General features: G+C 28.3%; 1 protein-coding gene across 2 annotated transcripts in view; it reads right to left on the bottom strand.

Annotated features, from left to right (window-relative positions):
• Positions 1 to 12,091: 12,091 nt before the first annotated feature.
• Positions 12,092 to 24,396, bottom strand: part of LOC136090463 (uncharacterized) — a 44,289-nt gene continuing 31,984 nt past the window's right edge. For both annotated transcript variants that reach the window (XM_065817150.1, XM_065817149.1), the window contains one exon: positions 12,092 to 12,317. In XM_065817150.1, coding sequence (XP_065673222.1) covers positions 12,301 to 12,317 — 17 coding nt within the window. In that variant the 3' untranslated portion in view covers positions 12,092 to 12,300. The remainder of the gene's footprint in view (positions 12,318 to 24,396) is intronic.

Genomic DNA, 24,396 nt, shown 5'->3' with positions numbered 1-24,396 from the left:
TGATTATCTGTCAGTTCATAAGGGAGTTGCTAACCTAATATCTGAATATAATAGATAGTCTTGGACATAAAAAGTGCACGAGAAGCGCACCCTAGAGCTTGAATTTGAAAAACTCATTAAGCACATATGTAAATAAGAGTTAGTTTCAATAGCTCTTCGTAATCTCCTCTGAGGATAACTCTTTTTTAAGAGCCATCTTTAAAGATTTTACAGTATCGATGAAAATTTGACGTGCTTTTAATGTCATGCCAGTTTATTTTATACTTGAGCTTTAGATTTTCCACTGCTAAGTGTTTCACAAAAATCTTTTAGATGTAACTCATAAATATGTATCTTGCAAACCAGCTTTTGTAAAATTGAGTTATGTTTATGATATTGGTACCAGAAAGTCTTCCTGCATTTGTAGCAGCTGTATAAAAACATAAACTTTTCACATCATTGCAAACTTCATATTTTTCCACTGTTATAAATACTTCATCATATAGAGCTTGTCCAGTACTACGATCGATAGCTGGAATTCTAAGCAGTTTCATTTCTCCATCAATATGTACAAAGAATGAAAATCTTTTTTTTTTTTAGTTTTTATTTAATATATTTTAATAATATAGTTTACATTTTTATCTTTATATCTTGTTAGTGGTGATTACTTGTTACTGGTGATTACCAGTGGTGATTACTGTTATTAACGAAATTGTTTATTCGGTAATTGTTAATTTCGGTAAGAAGATCCGTTTAATCAACTTTTTATTGTTTTTTTCGAGTATTGTGTGTAATTGTATTTAGAGTTTTTATATCCGGTTATAAATTTGTTCAAGTTCACAGTGATTATTATTTGCTAAACATCCAAACCTTCAGTTTTTTAAAAAATTAATATTCTTTTTCTCCTTTTAAATCATCTCATAGTTCGTTCTTCACTTTTAATAAATTAACACTTTTTTTTCTTCTATTAAATCGTCTCAAATTCTTTATTTGATTGTATCAAATTCTTGACTTTTTTTTTTCCTTTTAAATCGTCTCAATTTCTTGATAATCAATAAAGACTATATATATATATATATATATATATATATATATATATATATATATATATATATATATATATATATATATATATATATATATATATATATATATATACATATACACTGCGCGACATAATGATAAGACACCCCAAAAATATTTATGAAACTCTACTATACATTTATATTTAAAAACTAATTTTTATAGTAAATGAGTGCAAAAGGATTACAAGACTAAACAACATTCTAAAAAAATTATTTTAAACCTAACTTGCATTTTATAAAAAAAAAACTGTTTTTTTAGTACGAAAAAATTATAAGACACTTTTGGAAAAAATTCATGTAAATAGTTTTATTTATATAAAAAGACGTCTCAATTTTTAACAATCAATAGTGGGTATTTTCACCTTTTTTTTGAATCACTTGAATCATTTTAGAAGGAAAAGAATCATACAACTTTTTTATGTACAAAATGTCAATTGCACCCTATGCAGATGCGATGGATGATTTCAAGTCAGCTAGTGAACTATATTGTTTACCACCTTTAAATATTATATGTGACAGCTGTGCCCAAGCATTCTCAATAATGTTCAGGTCTGGAAATCTAGCTGGCCACTTCAATGTTTCAATTTTACTGCTGCTAAAACATTCCTTTACTATCTTGCCTGTATGAACACTAGCGTTATCTTGCTGAAAAACAAAATTTTCACCACCTATTACAGATGCTTCATGTCTTAAAAATTCTTGAACAATTAAAAAATAATTCTTCATTTTTCCGTCAATAAAATGAATTTTTGATTTACCATGATACCCAATTACACACCAAATCATTACACCACCACTACTTATTTGACGTCGTTGCTGTGTTACTGGTTCTTTACGCAAATCGTGAAAATAATAATTCCATCTATCCGGCCCATCAAGAAAAAATAATTTTTCTTCAAAAAAAACATCTTGTTGGCACTCTTTTTTTTATGTTACATGGTCCTTTGCGAAAGTTATTTGATTGTTTACGTGATTTGTTGTCAAAAAAGGTTTTCGCTGAAGTTTTTTGCGTAAACTCGCTGAACTGTACGTAAATTAGCAATCACACCTGCTCCTGCAGCAATTTGAGGTGCAGTTAACGGGGAATTTGAAGCTTATCTCAATGACCTTCGCCTATCACGGTCACGTAATGTTATGGACGTCAAGGACATTTTTTTATTCCATACATATGAAGACTACTAACGTAGTTTTTAATCACAGTTCAGTTGCGTCCAATAGCTCTAGCCATGTAACTAACAGAGTGACCCATTTTCGATAAGTTAGAGAGCACTTTTTTCTCATCTGGACTCAACGGTGCAGCACGACCCATTATTAATTAATTTGTTATTTTATACTTAATAAAAAAAACCCAGACTAAATTTTTGACAGTTCACAAAAGTTTACAGTTAAATAATCGTCTGTGGTGTTTACATCAAATAAGTATTCTTAATTGCATGCAACTGCAGTTTGCAAATAAAACATTTTTTTGTAAAATTGTCTTATAATTTTGTCGCACTGAAAAAACGTTTTTTTTTTTTTATAAAATGCGAGTTTCGTTAAAAATAAATTTGTTCAAATGTTGTTTAGTGTTGTTAACCCTTTGCTTTCATTTACAATGTAAAAATTAGTTTTTAAATATAAATGTATAGTAGAGTTTTATAAATCTTTTTGGGTTGTCTTATCATTATGTCGTGCAGTGTATATATATATATATATATATATATATATATATATATATATATATATATATATATATATATATATATATATATATATATATATATATATATATATATATATATATATATATATATATATATATATATATATATATATGAAATAGATCAGTTTAAACAAAAACTTGGTATCTGATAGAAGATCTAATGATATTATTGCCAGAACCATAAAACCTTTTAATAAAATATAATTTAAACCATTAATAAATATAAACAAATAAAAATGGCAAAATACAAAAACAAAAGAGCGTGTTTATATAAATTTCTTATTTTTAAAAGTATTTCAAAATATTGTCATTAAAAAGAATGAATTCTTTTAATTTCTTTTTAAAGACTGGGAAACTAATTGATAAAGCAAAACTAGGTAAAACGATTTTGTTCCAGAGATTAGGTGCACGATAAGCTATACAGAACTGATTGAATTTTGTTCGACAAATAGATTCATAGAGTAAGTTATCATTTCGGAGCGTATATTTTTGTTTTGTTTTTAAGGTAACAAAATTTTTAAAAATATTTTGTTACCTTAAAAACAAAAAATAAACTTGATTGATTTTACATTGAAACATAAAACAATATTTTATATACATTCACTACATAAATATTAAGTGCTTTAATACCTTTGAATAAAAACTTTAAATGCGTAAGTCGATTTTCAAAACAAACTAAGCGTACTGCATGTTTCTGACGATGATAAAGAGTACTCAACTTACTTTTGATGTACTCCCCCAAACAATATTTGCATACTTAAATAACTATGTATAAATGAGTAATAGATTTGGATTAAAATGGTTTTGTTTAAATAATTTCTTGACTTATAGAGGACTCCTATATTTTTAGAAACTTTAGTGCAACTGTAGTCAATATGTGGTTTCCATCTAACATTCTCATCAAGATGAATGCCAAGAAAACTCGTAAAAGTTTCCTTTTTTATTTCAAATTCATCAATAAAAATTTTTGACATGGTTGTTGGTAAAAATCGTTTTTTAATTATATTTTATAAAACAGAATGTATTTGTTTTATCAAAGTTTGAGGTCAATTTGTTACATTTAAACCACTCAGATACGCATTTAAGTTCTTTATTCATTTCAGAAAACAGCTCATTAATATTACCGTTTGATAAGAGTAAATTCGTATCATCAGCAAACATAATACTCCGAAGATTAGCTGCTTTTCTTAAATCGTTATTATAAATTAAAAACATAAGAGGGGCTAGAATAGAGCCTTGTGGAACACCACAGGTTAATTCAACATAATCACTTTGAAGGTCATCGTTAGAGGTAACAAATTGCTTTCTATTTGATAAGTAACTATGAAACCATTTTAGCATAATATTATTGATTCCATAGTATTCGAGCTTTTTAAGCTTAAACAATATGAGCATATTGTTCAGCATTTTCCCAAATAGATTTCTTTGAAACTTGCCGAAGATTTTTTTGATTTAAAGATTTTAATAGATTTCTTTTGAACTCGGTTTTATTTTCTTACTTTGATGATGAGAACCCGACGGGGTTTATAGGAATGAACATTAAAAAATTCAAAATACCATAGTATACCATAGTATAATATAACACAGTATAGAAACCTCACAAGGTTTGATACTATATTCATTTCCTGACGAGAATCTGGTATGATACTACATAATTTACGAATTTATTCAACAGTGATATTGTTTTATACTCTTTATTCTTTAAGATATTTTGCGTGTACTTTTCTTCATTATAATATTATTTGGGCCTATTTTCATTATTTACTTATACACTTTCATTTTATTATTTGTGTGTGGTTGTTGGCTAGGTATAATATGTTATGAAACTTTGTTATTGTATTGATTTTAGTATGAGTAACACCATCCTAAATAAATCATTAATTTATTATTATAAATAGTTTTATGCTTATAACTACCATTATAATATTATTTATTATTATTTTTTCATTGTAATTATTGTAAACATACTATTATTACTATTACTATAATTTGTATAAATTTTTTTTTTTATCTTATATTATTATAATATATTATTATTAAAGCTATTATTGTTGTTATTACTATTATAATTATAATAATAATAATAACAATAATAATAATAATTATTATTATTATTATCAAAACTATAGTAAAATGATTTATGGAAAATAAATAGCTTCTTCTTGTTGCTGTTGCTGTTGTTGTTGTTGTTGTTGTTGTTGTTGTTACTGTTGTTGTTGTTGTTGTTGTTGTTGTTGTTGGTTCATTACAACACTCTCTTGTTTTATTTTATATGACACTTTTATTATTCTTACGTAGAGTGATAAAAAATACTATTGCTGCCCTAACCTAAACCCTTAGTCGATGAAATATCCACTCCATAAATAAGTCGATGGATGGACTGAAGTTATCACAAAAAATATAAAAAAAATTGAGTATTATGGAATTAAAGGAAATATTTTCATGATATTTAAAAGTTTTTTAAGCAACCGTAAACAGTTTGTTTACAGTAATACCACTGTTTCTTCCAATTTATTAGTTATAACATGTGGAGCCCCCAAAGTTCTATACTAGGACCTCTTCTCTTTCTAATTTACATTAATGATCTCCCTAAAGCCTCAAATTCAATGACGGTCATGTTCGTCGGTGATACTAATCTCTTTTTATCTCATAACAACATAACATTACATATAAATCAGTTTTAACATCTCATGCAACAGAAAAAGTTTTTTTTGTAGACCTGTGTTATATGTGAAACGAAAATTGCACTAAATCATATAAAACGGATCATATATAAGTTATAATTTAATATAAACTAAGTTACGATTATATCATTATACTACGATAATACTTTTTACCGATTACACGATGGGCACTAACCCAAAAAATTACTACTTTTGTATTGTAATTTTGTTGTGTATTCTTAGCAAAACAACTTTAATGTATTTATTATGCGTTAGCGAAACAACTTCGTGTTTCTATATAATGTGTTACCAAAACAACTTTGTGTTTTGTATAATGTATTGATAAAACAACAACCAGTATTTTTATTTCATTTAATAGAACTAAGAAATGCAGTGAAGTGATGCAATGAATAAATGAATGAATGAATTACTTGAGGGAAAATATCATCAAATGCTCAATAATCAACAAAAGTTCGCATTATAAAAGCACAAAAAAAAAAATTTAATAAAATAAATAAAACAGCTTATTTACTAAATATGGCGGTTACATTAATGGAAACAAAAAGATGATCAAGGATATTTTGAAGCAATAATGAAAAAACAAGAAACAAATTTTGCAAATATAATAAGCGCTAACACAAAAATGACAAACAAAAAATGACAAACCAAAAATGACAAACACAAAAATGACTGGATAAACTTGAAAGAGGTATAACTGAAAATAGTCAAAAAATAAAATCGCTCGAGTCTGAAATAATGGAAATAGAAAGAAGGTTTGAATTTTCATGAAAATCTTATTTACAAGAAAATAAAGAATAATCTTGCTTCTTTTGACATTTCTCTCGCCAAGGAATTAAGAAAGATTCTGATGAATTTATGGATATTAAATCGAAGTTAAGAGAGAAGAAGAGGTTCAGAAGGTACAATTTACATATAAACGGAATAAAAGAATCAGAAAGTGAAAAATGGAATACAAGTGAAATAAAAGTTAAAAAATATTTGAAGAGTGTTTAGGTTTAAAGGGTATAAAAGTTGAACGAGCGCACCAAACTGAAGTTAGATAAAACAATAAACGAAGAAAATAGTTTTGAAGCTTTTGGATTATAAAGATAGTTGAAAAAGTCTATTATATTAAAAGGTAAAAATATATTCATTAATGAGGTCTTTTGTGCTGAAACAAATCAAGAAAGAAAAAGTTTAAAAGAAAAAATGAAAGTTTCCCGGCAATCTGGTAAATTTGCATACATCTCTTTTGATAAATTAATTATTCGCGATTGGAAAAAAATGCACAAAAACAAAGAAGGCAACAATGTTGGAGGAGTTAAAACAGATCATCGAAATAAGTAAGAACTTGGTGTCGTTTTATATTTGAGTATTTTAATGTTTAAAACTATATTTCTTAATTTGTACTTTTTTTTCCCAATATTTATCTAATTCTTCCTAGATGCTTTAAACAACAAAAATTTTGAAAAACTGTTGTTGACTCAGAATAACTTCTTAAAAGTTTTTTTTGATGAAAACCAAAATATTTTCATGAAACTTAAATGAATTTACTGAATACACCTTATATTGACCCTTATGATTAAAAGTAAAAAACTTTGCATTATCGGCGATATAAGTTTAAATTCCTTAAACTTATGAAAAAAGTTCAAAAACGAAATCTTTCTATAATATGCTATTTAAATATAATATATGTCCACTTATTAATAAGTTAAGTTGGAGAACAATATTTTTTTAAACCACTTTTTAGAAACTTCATTTGAAACAGTAGTTTTTAGGGCAGACATTAGTGACCACTTTTTGCATTAAAATTGATAACCTTAAAATAACTTCGACTACTTCTCCGAAGATAATTAACTTAAAAAAATGCAACATATCAACGTTGAATACTATTAACTTCTCGCAAAAGCTTTATGATGAGAAATGGGAAAAAGTCTATGAATGTCAAAATACTAATTAAGCAAATAATGCCTTTTTCAATAAGTTTTTAAATATATATAATGAAACATTTCCATATGAAATCATAAAAACGAAAACGAAAACAATTGTTAACCCTTGGATGAACAAAACTCTGGTAAAACGTTCGACAAGAAAAAAAAATTTTTATAACAAATTTCTTCAAAGTAGGAGTATTGAAAACGAAAAAAAAATACAAAAACTATAACTACTTTTATCAATGCTTACCTAAAAATGCAAAAAAATAATTTTGTAGTAAAAAAAATACTGAAAGTTAATTTGATATAAAAAAATTCTAATAAAAGTAGTTCATCACTTCCTTTCAATTCTAATATTAAATCTCATAAGGGTTTAACCATTACTTTACTAACGTTGGTCTAAATTTAGCTAGTAAAATCGTACTTCCAATTGGTTCATTTAAAACCTATTTAAGTTCTAAAAATAATTTATTATTTGACAGCGAATTCTTGGTAAAAGAAATTGAGGATGCTTTCACATTTTTAAAAATTAATAAATCTCCGGGTTTTGGTTTAATATTAGCTAATATAGTATTTTTGAGCAAAAAAAAAAAAAAAAAAACCTTTTTTTATATTCTTAAACTTTCAATAAGTGAAGACATTTTACTTGATATATTAAAAGTAGCTAAAGTTTACCCAATATATAAAGCCGATGTTAGTTACGATTTCTCAAATTAAAGACCTATATCCGTGTTATCCGTTTTCTCAAAAATATTTGAACTCGTTATGTATAATGTTTTGTATGTATGGCCATTTTTCAAAAAACAAACTTTTTTACCCAAGCAGCTTGATTTTCAGAAAAATACCTCAACAGAGCATGCAGTTATTGATTTAGTTGACGAAATAACCAACGGGTTTTAAAAAAAGTCAGCTCACACTTGGAATATTTATAGATCTGTCAAAAGCATTTGGCAATGTAGATCACTCCATACTTTTAGAAAAGTTAAACTACTATGTTGTAACAAAAAAAAAATATTTAGTTGGGTTTAAAGCTACCTTACTAACCGAAAACAGTATGTAGTCAATCCGGATTCTGGTACGTTAAACATTTTGATTGGAGTTCCACAAGGTTCAATCCTCGGCCCTCTCCAATTTCTAATATATATTAACAACTTCTGTAGTATATCTGCAAAATTCAATTCAATTATGTATGCTAATGATGCTAATTTATTTATGTCCAATAATTATTTTAATCAGCTAAATGGAGATATGAATATGGAACTGATGAAAGTAAATAAATGATTTAGAGTTCAATAAACACAGATAAAATACAATATACACTATTTTATAAAAAAACACAAGAGGAAAATCGGCTTATTAAATTACCAGCCCTTTTTATAAATAATAAACAAATTTAAAAGCGTGATTTTTTAAAATACCTAGGAGTTTCTGTAGATTAAAACTTATTTTGGCTTCCTCACATAAAATACATCAAATCAAAAATAAACAAAACAATTGGCATAATGTACAAAATTAGCCCTTCATAAATACTCAAAGTCTTAAATTAGTATACATCAACCTAATTAGCTGCAATAATCATGGTAACATAATTAAATAAAGTTGATTTTTGGTTTGGATAGTTTATCCTTCTTGAACTTCGTTTAAAAAAGAAGACTTTACAGGTAGTTTATTAATAGTCGCTCCACTAGACGCATTTGTAAGAGGAGGCTTTTCAGGTAGTTCACGAATTGTTTTTTACTAGATATATTTGGTGAATATGGTTTCCGCTCAAAAAAAAAATGCAATTGTCTTACTCATGTTCTTTGGATTTGAATAGTATGAAAGTATTTGATAAAAACTTATTTTATTTAGATCACGGGCGTATAAGAAATATAATCTAATAATATACTATACAAGTCCATGTTTAAATCATGTGTTAAATAAAATGTTTATTACATATTAAATTGGCTTAAAATAACTTTATCTTTTGTATTCGAAACTCATTTGCATGGACTTAAAAACGATCGTAATTTCGGTTTTGTAAATTGAAGTTATTTTTTTTACTCCGTAAGGCTGAATAAGTAAGAATTTTACAAGTACAAGCTGGCATAAATGCGAAGCAGTTGTAAAAATTGGCATAAGTGCAAACTGGAATAAGTGCAAAATGGCACAAGTGCGAAATGGCATAAGTGTGCCTAAAGAATTTGCAAACATTAGCATAAGTCCTAATTGGCATAAGTGCGAAGCAGATGCAAAAACTGGCTAAAATGCAAACTGGCATAAGTGTGCCAAAAAAATTTACATCTAGCAAGTATTTTTTAAAAAATCAACGTGTTCTTTGCATGATTAGAGATTTAAAATGAATGCTTTAAACAAAAACATCTGATATATATATATATATATATATATATATATATATATATATATATATATATATATATATATATATATATATATATATATATATATATATATATATATATATATATATATATATATATATATATATATATATATCTATATATATATATATATATATTAGACTCAACTAGGTTTTTTTCAACAAAAATAGTTTTTATATTCTAAAAAGAATTTATTGAACAAATTAAAGTTACATTAATACTTCGTATGCATGTCTTCAGCCTTTAGTAACTTGGTTAACACGCATAAGCTTGGTGGGTTGTCAACACTGATATAACCATAAAGGTGATTAATCAGCTCTTGTAAGGAGAATTTTTACTGTAAACACATTCATCAATGTGCATTCATCAAAATAAAAGCTGAAGGTGAGTTTAATTAAATCATTATGGTTAACCATTAACATATTAATGTTTATTTGCTATAACTTCCATTTTAAAATGTATAAAAAGTCTGATTACAAATTGTTTTGTTTTTTTCTACAGATTTTAAGGTTATGGGGAGAACCAAAGATCTTTCACCTAGAAAAGTTGCTGTTACTAAAACAATGCTTGAAGAAAAAACGTATTCACAACGAGAAATAGCTTCAAGACTACAAATTTCACAGAAATCTGTAAGCCGTATCAGCCAGGCTATTAAAAATGGGCAAGATTACAATTCTGCATGACAAGGAAATTGTGGACGCAAGTCCTAGGTGAACCCGAGAACCCAACGCAAACTTATCCATATGGCTAAAGTGAATAGAAGAGCCACTAGAAAAGACTTAGAAAAGTCCTTGGAGAAGTATGGTGTTGATATTTGCAGTTCTACGATTAGAAGAAAGCTTATTAATGCAGGTCTTTCAGCTCGTCGGCCAAGAAAGAAAGCCAAAATAACAAGGGCAATGTCTAAAAAAAGGGTGAACTGGGCCCATGACATTAAATCTTGCTTCGGAAGTGATTGGAGTAGCTTAAAAATTTCAATAGTTTTTCTTACACATTCTTCTTTAAACAAAAATTTCTACCCTAACACCAACCATCCCATGTTCCTTTTTCTTTCACACTTAACCGTAAATTTTCAAGATCTTTTTATTACTCATCAGTCAATTCCGGTCAATACTCAGCTGTGTTATTGCAGTCTGTTATATCATCTGATTACAGATCTGCTTCTCTGATGAATCTATGCTTTCAATATGTGATGAAAGCAGTCAATATGTGAGGAGATCTTCAAACGAAGAGTTTTCTGAGACTATACCCCTACCCCTACGATTTGACCGTACCCCTACGATTTGGTTTCTAAAAGTAATTTTTCAATTTTTGTGTTATAATAAACAAGATCGAAGTTCATCAACAGATATCAAATTACATCAATGACTTCTCGTTTGAAACTAGGAGGGAGGGGGGGGGGGTAATTGAGATTGAATTTAAACTTCTTTTGGTCATAAATCTTACACGAAAGGACATTTTCTAATAAAACTAAAAATCTGTCGATATATTTAATCTAATTTATGTTAAAAATCCTCAAAAATCCTTTTTATGATCTTAAAAAACGTCGGAAGGGGGCCGTTAGGGGTCATTAGGGATCGGGGTTGAGCTCCAATTACCTAAACTTTTTGCAAGTCATCCTCATTTGATACCAGTAACAACATATTAGAAGTACTAAGGACAAATATCAACAAATTAGAAATTTGAATATGCCACATGGCTCTAAGTTACTTGAACAACAAAATTACTAGGTACTAAAATACACGATTTTTTTTTAATTTAATTTTTATTTTAGGTGCCCCAAGAAGTCCTTACGGTCTTATCACAGAGCACCGCGGATGAGCATTTAATCGGGAATTTATTCATTTATTTACGCCTCCTTCCGAACCGAAGTCGCAAAACTTTCCCAAAGGTAGGGTTTGAACCACAGGTCCTATGTTTTTGAAGCAATTGCGCTACCACTGCGTTGCGGCTGCTTAACACGTGCTTTCTCCCCAAACTGAAAAAATGTTTTATATTTTTGGAGTTAGAAAGAATCTTCTAATAATAAACAAAAAAAAATTTGGGAGGATGTTTTGCTTATACCATCAGGTCATTTGTTTATATCATGTTTCTATGAAATGTGCAATGCATTTTTGTCTAGACGTGCTTTATTCGTCTATAGGCATCTAGAATGCGTCTTTTTTTACTGGGTAATAAAACTTTAAGAATGTTAAGATTTATTACCCAGTAAACAAAAAGATTTATAAATGTCAAATTATTAAGAATGATGCGAGTTATTATATTAAAAATAATAACTCGCATCATTCCTAATAATTTAAGGCTGATGACGATGAAGTCTATTGAGGTCGTTTATAAATTACAAGAATTGGTAATTGAAAAATTTTTAATAAACATCTTTAAAAAAAATGACAAAGTTTTAATAACAACCAATTATATAAAATTTGCGCATAAAAATTAAAAATTAATTTATCAACATCAAAATAAAACAAAAATATTAAAGCGATAGAACAAAACTACGCAATCTTTTAACGGAAGTCAAGTAAATTAAATCTTTGAAGAAATATTGAGCAAATCTCAACTTCGGTTGGACTCTAAAAATAATGAATAATTTTCAACAACAACAAAAAAAAGCTTTAAATCTAAATTTTAAAATTTTAATTTAGGAATTTTTATAAAATTAAACAAAACTAAACATTTTTAGTGAATAAATAATAAAATATAATGATAGTGGCGCAGCTATTTAGTTAAGTTGTTGATATTTTTACAATATCTTGTAGACTTTTGTTGTTGTGACGCTCACTATGCATTTTTTTATCGGTAATAACACTAAAAAACACCTTATTGAACTTGTTTTGTCCGAGGCCTCAAAATATCTAGGCAAGACATCTTTGGCACAAAATATTTAACTGAAAAGTCATTAAAAACATTTTATGGTTTTGAATAAATATAAAAAAAAAAATGCTGCAGAATGAATCATTTAAGGGGCTTGATGATAAGTCATTTTGACTTCTACTTGCCCCAGTCAGCTTGTAATTATATATATTTGTTTAAATTTATGGATAACATTGTAAAATGTGTAAAATGACGAAAATAAAATTTAAAAAAAAAAAATTATATATGATTTTCCATTAAATTTTTGTCAGCTTAATAATTTATTTTGCTGACAACAAAGACCTCTATCATACTCGGATAATTCCTGCACCAAAAAATAGCGGATCTTTGTCTCTTTTGTCAGTAAACCCCTTATAAAGTGGTATAAACTATTTTGTGTGTCAATATATACAAATATATATGTATATATATATATATATATATATATATATATATATATATATATATATATATATATATATATATATATATATTATATATATATATAAGAGTGCCTGTTGTGTTTCTGAGAAGTTGTGCATGATAATGTTTATTTTGATAAAATTATTATGTTTACATTATATATTTCTGACCTTCCTTTTGAGGGTTAAGCAATATTAGATTTTAGTGTTAAAGATATGTGCTATCAGCATTATTTCGTCAAGTGAAAACCATTTTTGATATCAATATAACCTAATAAGCAAGCTATGAAACTGTATTCTTTCTAAAAACTGACCTCTGAGGCAGAACCGCAAAGACACACAGGAGGCACAACTGCATACTTTTGATATTTATCAAAGTTCGGTAATTACGAATATCAATAATTGCAATTGTCACACTTGAATGCGTTCATGTAAATACTTGAATAGAAACAGTTTTGTTTTGAGATGTTGGAAATTAGATTTCGTATTTTTTTATAAACGAGTTTTTGATTAAATTATAAAGCGAAGAATATAAATCGATATCTTGTTATATTTAGGTATATCTGGTGATTATTATATTATTATTTATTGTGGGTATATAATTGTGTACTTCTTAATTTTGAAATATATATATATATATATATATATATATATATATATATATATATATATATATATATATATATATATATATCGAATAAGAAAACTCAGACTGTAAATACAAAGAATGCCTATACAGTGCGCAAACGTGCAACAAAATCAGCAAATAATCTTAGCTGTGACAATTGTCACAGCTAAGATTATTTGCTGATTTTGTTGTATAAAAAGTGTACCCCCAGCAATTTTTGTAAGGGTGCGGTTGTGCTTCACAATAGGGATAAAACCGTTTTTTTCACTAAGTGTAATTTTAGTGTGATAACATTTTCAAAAACCGTTTAATTTTTTTTAATTGTATCAATTTAAAGCTTGATAATGTGGTTATTGAAATGAGCTTTTAAAAAGACACATTTCGTTTTTATTTTCAGTTATGCCCCCGTAATTTCCCTATATATATATATATATATATATATATATATATATATATATATATATATATATATATATATATATATATATATATATATATATATATATATATATATATATATATATATATATATATATATATATATATATATATATATATATACACACATATATATTGATATAATATAAGTAATGATAAAGTATTATATAATATAAATATCTATTGATATATTTATGCAAATTTTGTTTGAAAATTACTTAAATGTTAAAAAATAAAATTTCCAAAAGAAGCAGAATAATATGCTGATTTTGAAAATAATATTTGTTTTTATTTAATGATAAAGGAATATAAAATAAAGTCATTTTTTTCTTTTAAAACTTTTTTGTTTTTAACAAAACAAGGTATATTTTTGCAAATATTTTTTATTAAATAAAATTATTATTTATAAAACATGCATTTTATCTACTTTTTTTGAGTCCAAGGTTGATATGGTTTATATGAAAAAATTCAAAAGTTTTAGGGCTGTCAAAAATTAAGAATCTAAAGAGGAACCTCAGGAGCTCATAAAAATTGAAAAATAATTTTTTAATTGTTTCTTATAATTTAATAGACATCGATTCGCATCTCAGAAATATTTATTTTTTTTTGCTTTGAAAATCACTCCACCTTAGTGTGCATATTTAAAATTTGTGATGCATATACCGAGAAAATTAATTTTACTTGAACAAAACATATTTTGAACTTATTTGGTTAGGAAATAACTTTTTAAAATTGTGAGGCAGTCTAGAGATGAGTCACTAAGTGATGATCTTCGTTTTGAGCAAAAATTAGACGACAATGAAAATACTCTCTCGCTTTCTATTGATGTTAGTTATATGCAAGTTAAGGCATCAAGCAGCTTTTTTAAATTATTTGTACTATTTCCAGTATTCTCATACATTTGAAATTCTTTTTTGAGGTCTTTGTTAGAATCTTTAGTTATAAAATACTTTTAAGGTTTATGTGCTGCATTTATAGCTATTGTCAATCTGTCTTTAATATTTGTAATTGCGAGCAATTATTTTCTTTAGAGAATTCATTTTCAATTCCAATATCGACATCTTGCATTACAAATAATTGCAGCCTTTGAAGATGAAGGTAGCTTAGGAGTAGCAGTTGAATGAAAATTGTGCGTTTGGAGGTATTTAATCAGAGTCACAAATTCTTGGTTTGTACGCTCTTTAACGCAAAGAGACAGAGCTAGGAACATCTCCTCTAAAATTGCATCATTGTTGTTACGCATGGAATCCAACAAAAAATTTAAAATAGCCCCAGCTGTTAGCAAATTTATAGGAAACATTTTTTAAAACTGAGACATAAATATTGTTAAATAGATCCAGGGAACTCAACTCATTTAACGCTTTTTTCACTGCGTCCATCACTTTTAAAAATCAATTTACCATTGTCACAATGCTTTTCCAATGCTATTTCAATGCTGGTCCAGCAATCTAGCAGTAAATTGAGTTCAATTCTGTGCTCTACTTTTACATTGTAAAATGGAATTTCTTTTAGGCTAATATTTAAAAAACTTAACTATTTTTCTAATCATTTGAAAAGCCGCATTTATATAATCTCTCTTTCACATTTTTGTGGTTTGAAATTAGAGTTATCACTTGAAAATCTAGATTCATTTTCTAAAGAATCAATGTGACGATCATTAGAATTTTCATTTCTTTTTTAAATAACATACATAACAGCCAATTGTATGCCATGGTTATAACATAATTGGTGTATAAAACTAGATAATCTACTAAATTTGATCTTAGTGCAGCAGCATCAGTGGTTGATGCAACAACATCTGAAGAGATAATTGCAAACTCTGATAGTTTCTCTTTAACTAGGTCCATTGTTACTTCAGCTGTACAGCTTCCATGAATTTTAACCAGTCCTAGATTAATAAATAACTTATTGAAATGAATATTCATGTTTAAAATCTTCTATTGCATAGACTTGTCCATTCATCAAACATTAGACTGAATTTTCTACCTTTTTCTTTATGTGATTTTATTTTAATAGTTAATTCATTTTTTGCCATAGCACAATATTTATGAATTAGTTTCATCACATTGTTTTTACCTTTTGGAAGATGATATTGTTTTTCAACTAATGGTTGACAAATGAACTCGCTTTTGCATATTCCATGAATTGAAAATCCCTCAACGGCCGCAAGTCTAGCCACTACCACTGCTAAGGACTGCTTCTTAGAAAGAAGTAATGTGAGAAACTTACTTGCTTTTGCAGGAATTGTGTCAGAGTTACTTGTATCAGTATTTTGATTGTCATTTAAGTTTTTTTTTTTGATATTAATGTTATGAATATGTTGCAAATGTCTTATTAACCCACTGGTTGACGAGCCCTAACAATTTAATAATTTATTTAGACATTTCAAACACTTGGCTTGTTTGCTTATTTTCTTTGAAAAATATTTCCACACTGAATCAGCCATGATTAAAACAATATTTCGTCGATTCTAAATAAAAAAATTTAAAATATTAGAACAAAGAAATAAGTTTTAGGGTTAAAGAAAATAGTAAGAATATTTTGAAACTTACTTAACGTGTCAATATATGGAGAACTGAATGTTATTCGAAATTTCTTAAATAATAAATTTAATTACAAATTTTAAAGAGTAAATAGCGTTTTGAATTTGAAATTTATGCGTTTGTTTTGAATCACATTTTACAAGCCACTGAGGAGCATTTAACGTTTTGTATTAGAAATAATGACTTTTATGTTTGCTTTAAATCACGTTTAATTAAAAAAATTATGATTTGATTTTTACATTTTTCTATATTATAGGTGACTTCTAAAGTCAGATTATACACATTAAATAGCTTTGTAGACAATAATATATTTTAAATAATAACATTTTAAATAAATAATTATCATAATATAACAAAATATATACATAAGTAATTCTTTGAAATTCATTTTTCTCCGGGAAATTGTGGTAATTTTCCCGGGTCGATGGAAGCCCCTACAATAACAACGCTGGGAAGGATATACCTGAAAGAAAATATGGCGAAGATTGCAAGTAAGTTAATATTTTTTTTGTTTTTACTGTTACTTACTTAACAGATGCGCAATATTTTTAACGCCCTTACGGCTAAGACGTTTGCTAAAATATGTAAAAATTAAAGCAACAAAATTTAAAGACATACATACCTTAAAATATAGTTTCTAAAATACTTGGGTTATCAATATTTTCTTGCAATAAAAAGTTGTTTATGTTTACAAAGGAAGCCTACATAGTATAACCTAAATAAGCTAAATTTTGTATGACCTAATTTAACATAGAGTAAATCCTATTTTATCTATTCCTAACTGAAGTAATATAACCCATTTTCGTTGTCATTGAATTTCTTGGAGTACGTCTTACTAACTTATTTTCTTTTGCTTATTTAAGGTGCAGAAGAAAATGTTTTGAAGTCATTGGAGAAGATGAACGATTAAAGGTGTTCAACAAGTTTATTAGTCTCAAAAATAAAAACAAATAAGATTGCTATCTTCAGTCGTTGACGTGTACTGCTAAGGTTAAGCAAAGGAGAAGACGTAAGCCTTTTAATGAGTCTTCAAAGCCAGAACGAGGTGTAACATTTTTTAATGAAATATCAGCACCATCTGGAAAACACTAGGTGTATAAATTGGCTTTTATGAATATTCACTCTGTGACAAGTGACAGATTAAGAGGGCTGGGCAACCTTTTAAAGACAGGACAACTCCCTCGTGATGAACATGGACGAAGTTATTCAGGAAATGTTAAACCTGAAAGTGTGATAAACATGGTGAACGAGCACATATCCGCTTATCCAACTAAAATAAATCACTTGGTAATACTGAAAAACATTTTCTTAATGAAAAACTTTCTGTTTATGACATATGGCACGAAGCGTATCAACATAAGTAACCTGGAATCAATGTAAATTACAAATTTTATTTGAAAATATTTAAGCAACAATTTTTGTTGAGGTTTGGGTTACCTCAAGTTGACACATGCTGCACATGTGATGAGTTACGGGTCAAAATTAAAAGTAAATATTTAAGCAACAATGTTAAGACTGCTGCAGCTGTTAAGAAAATGGTTCATATTTGGAGAGCCAAAATATTTTCCAGAAAAATTAAAGAAATCGTACAAAAATGTCAAGATGATGATAAAATAGGAAGGTTTTGTAAAGATTATATGCAAAAACTTTCTTGCATACCAGTTTAGGAGACTTTTTACCACAAGGAGCTGACTGTTAGTGTTTTCTACATACAAAAATTTCGAGATAATAGTGTCAAATTTTTTTTGTATCATGAAGGGGTTGGTGCAAAGGGACTTGATGAAGTTTGCTCTTTTCTATTAAAATATATAGAGTCTTTCTGCAATGATATATAAGAGTTGCAAGTGTTTTCTGACAGATGCAGGGGTCAAGACAAAAACCACATCATTTTTAGGCTATGTTCTGCACTAGTGTCACTAAACAAGGTTAAGAGTTTTGACCAATATTTTCCTGTGAGAAGTCACTCTTTTTTCCTTGTGATAGGGACTTTTCTGTCTTGAAAAGAAAATTCTGGACAACTGAAAGAATTTTATACCTTAAAAGAGTATAACGATCTGATTCTATCATCCTCCAAGAAAAATTCATTTTCTATTATCATCGTAAAAAACTCTGACATTGCTGATTTTAAGAATTGATGGCCTCAGTTTTATAAAAAACAATGTTGTCTGATTAAACATCTGGCTGCAATGTGCCCAGGAACGAAAAGGTTAGATTCAAAATAGCACTTTTATGCACAAAACTAAAGCAAAGGGAAAAGTAATTTGCAGAAAATATATTGATGGACTTCAGTTCCAAATATTTTCTTCAAGAAGTATATATATATATATATATATATATATATATATATATATATATATATATATATATATATATATATATATATATATTTTACTTTTACTTTAACTTTTTTGGTTTATATATTGATATGAAAGTTAAGAGAAAGTTCTTTCATTATATTTTGCGACTCGTTCTTTTTTTTGTTTATATCGATTGTAGTTTATTTAGTTTCTTTTTTTACTTTAATTTTTTTTGGTTTATATATTTATATAATTTATATTGCCTGTTTATCTATATTTACTACCTTATCTTACTTTCTCAATTTATCTCATCTTACTTGCTCATTCTTTTTGTTTGACTTTTAATTTTTGAGTTTTTATAAATTGTAGTCTTAATCGATTTTCGATTCTCTTTTAAATTTTCGCACTAATTCTTTGTGAGGTCTATAAATTTTCGCCTCGAAACTTAAAGGAAACGCTTCAGAAACAGTTAAATACAGAAACAAAATAATAAATATTGTTGCCGCCGAAAACAAAGACAGACAATATCGTTCCTCGTATGTCATTGTGGTTGGTCTACCCAAAACCGAGAACAAAGACCACAAGACAAGCGTCATGGAGTTCATCAAGACTTGTGGTCTTGCTAACTTCACAATCAAACAAGAACGACGGCTAAACACAAGTAAAAAACAAACTGTTCATAACTCTAACATAATTCAAGTCTCACTTGCAAACGAAAAGGAACAACCCGCCGTTTTTAATCACTGTAATTGCCATCAACTACAACAATTTAACAGAGTTTTCGCACAAGAAGACAGAACTCCAGCTCAGCAAGTAGCGTTCAACAAAACTCGAGCTAGACTTAAAAAGAAAAAAGAAGAACTGAAAGATGCTGGGATTCTCGACAAACCGTTTCGGAATGTCATTCACAAAAGAGCCGGTCAAATATGCTATATCAATGTTACAAAGTCAAACGAGAAAAAGAGATATATATTCGTCTCAGCAACAACAGCTCTCAACGAATAAGGACAAAGCAATACAGCAGCTACAATAAGCACGGCTCAAGAGAACTCGTCCGCCTAAAAAAATCACCCAAATAGCACCCAGCATTCCTGTAATAGATAAAAATAATCTGTCTCCTGTAAATCTCCACTTTTGGGCCAACTATTCATGCTCGTTAAAGAAAAATAAACGCGACAAAGCAATAGCCCATTTACACAACTTAGACGTTAAAATAACACCACACATTTTATTTTTCACCAAAACTTGGTAGAATAGAGTAGTGACACGGTTATACCAGGCTTTCAAATTCATCGAAGAGATAGAGACGGAAGAGGAGGTGGCGTGGCCACCTCCTCTTCCGTCTCTATCTCTTCGATGCGAAGAGATAGAGACGGAAGAGAATTCCAGAACGGTGTGACACGATTAGTAAAAAAGTGATGTTGCGAAGAGCAACATCACTTTTTTACTAATCGTGTCACACCGTTCTGGAATATGCTACCACAGGAAGCAATTGACATTCACACGGTCAACTTAATCAAAAGTTTCCTATCATGATGAACAACTTGCCTCGTCGCAACTTGCCCTACACATTATATAGTATAGAAATGCCTGGTGTTGTATCTCTCCGTCAATATACTTTATAATTAATGATTGGCTAATTTACAGTATCATTAAATTTTGTAAAAATATAAAAAGATTATTCTTGATTGTAAATTTATTGGATATATATATATATATATATATATATATATATATATATATATATATATATATATATAAAGTAATTTCTTGCATTCATTTTTGTTATAATAAAACATATTGGAACTTTGCTATGGAAACAAAATGCAGCCAACACCATAACTGTCCCTCTTCCTAAGTTACAACTCATAACAATGCTATCTTTTTTTTATCAAAGCATGTCATTAATACTTAAAACCATCAGGTCCATCTAAGTTAAACTTTTTTTCATCAGAAAAAATAACATTTTCCCACTCTGCATCCTATGTCATGTGGTCCTTGGCAAACTCAAATCTTACACATTTATGTTTTTCAGTCAATGGTGCTTTTGCTTCCACTGGAACCGTCCTAATTTTAACAAAATTTTTTGCACATGTCTTGCAGTCACAGGTAATTCCAGTTCAGTCCTTATTTGTCTTACTTCGGATGATGCCAAACGCATAATGGAAGAACGTTGCCTTCTGGTTATTTTTTTACTTTCGCACTCTGGGTGATTCTTGTTGTTATTTTCATATAAGTTTATAAAATTATTCGCTGCTTGATAAAATTATTCACTGCATGCTAAAATTATTCACTGCATGATAATATTATTCGCTGCATGATAAAATTATTCGCTGCATGATAAAATTATTCGCTGCATGATAAAATTATTCACTGCATGATAAAATTATTCACTGCATGATAAAATTATTCACTGCATGACAAAATTATTCACTGCATGATAAAATTATTCACTGCATGATGAGACCTTTTGATTTTCTTTGCAATTTGCAATTGGACATACCTATATCTTTATAAGCAACAGTTTTTTCTTTTCTTCCTCATTTAACACCCTTCCGCATGTCGTTGTAATAATTAAAAAACGTTAATTAAAAATACATAAAAGTTTCATATGGAACAAAACAATTCCTAATTTTACTCAAACTTCAATCAACTCTTAAGTGTTTAAAATAAACTGATGGAACTATGGAAATTTAGCGAGTATATATACTAAATTTTAAAAATATTCTAAAAAAATTTAGTTTTAATTGTTTCAGAAACACATAAGATAGTCATGAATGCATTTGCTTGCAATAGGTCTAATAAATTAAACTTTTGTGGTTAGTTTTATAAATAACTTCCACGTAAAACTGCAATAACGACAAGGAACTATAGAAATTTTGCTAAGTATATATATATATATATATATATATATATATATATATATATATATATATATATATATATATATATATATATATATACATAATATATATATATATATATATATATATATATATATATATATATATATATATATATATATATATATATATATATACACACACACACACAGCGTACAATACTTAGAATAATGCATACAGAGCTTAAAAGTACTTTCACTTTTTTTTTTAAAGTGGGCACTTTTAAAAAAAAGGTAAAAAGAAAATCTTAAATTCATAAAGTTAAATAAAAAACAAAACAAAAAACAATCGATTAAATAATGAGGTCCAAATGATTTTATTAAAACTAATCAGGATTATTTGAAATGAATCATTAATAACAATACCATAAGATCCTAAAACAAAGCTCTTCCAGCAAGGACATGTCATTTAAAAAAAAAACCACTACCACTGATGATAATAGTATATACAGAATTGCCAGAAAAAATCCTAATTATAGTGCCAAACAAATTATTCAAGAAATAAATCTAGTACTTAAAAATGACATCTCAATACAGACAGTAAATTGATCCTTAACTATGCTCGTATACTGCTGATAGAAAACCAATGCTTAAACAATCAGATCGGCTCAAATGGCTACAAGTTTGCAAAAAAATTTTCAAGATGAGTGATAATGATATAAAAAAAAATAGTATTTAGTGATAAATCAAATTATACTGTCGATAATAGAAAAAATTAAGTAACAGCCGGAATGAAAGTTTCAGCAAGATAATGCCCCTTGTCACAAAGCAAAAACAGTAACAGCTCGGTTTAAAGAAAACAAAATCAATGTACTCCAGCGGCCCGCTAGATTACCAGATTTAAATTCAATTGAAAATGTATGGACTGTGCTAAACCGAAAACTGACCAAAACTCCTGTAACTTCAGCTGAAGAACTAAGAAAAAGTTTAAAAAAGTCATTTGATGGTTTGTCCTTTGAATATTGCCGAAATCATTTTAAATTCATTAAAAGAAAATGTAAACTTTGCATAGATTTGCATTGTGGTAGCTCTAAGAGAGGCTGATTCCATCAACAGATTAAAAATATCATAGTATTAACAGTGCCATGTTGCGCATGGAAGGTGTTCCTGTTTGTACTTTTAATGTGCATTGCCAAGGCCACATTTTAAGCCCTTTGTTACGGCTTCAGGTTTATTAATAGTAATGAGGCAATAGCTTTGGCTATTAAACAGTGTATTGAGTACTATCTATGTTTTGAGCCAAGTTCTTCAACAAATTTAAAAATGAATAAAGTACCAAAAACTATAAAACACAAAAAACCATCGTCATCACTAAGTTCTCTAAACAAATCATTCACCAATATTTGTGGTTTTTGAAATAACTTTTCTTCTGTTGAGTCTTTTCTCTTGCAAAGTTCACCAGACCTACTTTCTCTTTGCGAGACTAATTTAAGCTCAGCTGTCTCATCTTGTGATCTTAGTGTTGATGGTTATCTTCCTTTAATTCATAAAGTCTCAAATAGTGATATGCTTGGCCTGGGCATTTACATTTGTAAGAATTCACCCATTTGTCAGAAAACTAGGTTTGAATCCACAAACTATTCTTTTATGTGCTTTTGTTTAGCACCACTTCACTCTATCACCTTTATTTTTGTTCTGTATCGCTCTCGTTCATCTCAAGGCTGCACTCGTTTGGATGTTATTTCTGATCATATTGAACAAACCCTCTCTCTCTTTATCCATCAGCCAAAATTGTTGTTGTCGGTGACTTTAACTCTCATTAAACTGAATGGCTTTGCTCTATTGTCAGTGACTCTGCAGGCATTAAAGCCCACAACTTTTACCTTTCTCAATCTCTAACTCAAATAGTCAACTTTCCAACTCGCTTTCCAAACAACCCGAATCATTTACTTTCTCTACTCAACTTTTGTCTTGTTTCTGATCCAAGTCAGTGCTCAGTTTCTCCACATTCACCCTTAGGTGCTTCTGATCACAGTTTGATCTCTCTAAAACTATCTCATTCTTCTTAATCATCTGAATCCCCTATCATATTGTACCTCTAACAATTACCTTAAAGCTCAGAGGGAATCTTTCCGTGATTTTCTTCGTGATGGCCCTAGAATAGAAATTTTTCGTCTTCCTGTTGACAAATATGCTTTTTACATAAATTCGTGGATTCAGGCTGGCACAAAATCTTTTAATCCCTCTCAACAATTCCAGGTCAAGCATCAATCTTCTCCATGGTTTTCCTCACATTGTGCTGCTGCAATTGCAAATCGAAACGTTTACTTCCATGTCTATCAGCAAAATAATTCTCCAGAAAACAGAGGTCTGTTTATTACTGCTAAAAACAATTGTGAAAAGGTTTTGTCTAATGCAAAAACCCGCTATTCTTAGGTCAAAAAATTTCGTATTTTATCACCAAAATTGGGCTCTTGTGACTTATGGAGAATCTTTTATAGTCTTAATAATAAGGGCAAATCTTTAATTCCACCTCTTTATGGTTCAGACTTTGTCACCTCACCCAGTGGCGGCGTTAGGGTAGGGCCTGGTTGGGCAATCGCTTAGGGTGCCGAATATAAAGGGGCGA

The sequence above is a fragment of the Hydra vulgaris genome, chromosome 14, assembly GCF_038396675.1.
Source record: "Hydra vulgaris chromosome 14, alternate assembly HydraT2T_AEP".
Classification (NCBI taxonomy): Eukaryota; Metazoa; Cnidaria; class Hydrozoa; order Anthoathecata; family Hydridae; genus Hydra; species Hydra vulgaris.
The sequence above is the reverse complement of the archived record's forward strand: the minus strand, read 5'-3'. Positions and strand labels throughout refer to the sequence as shown.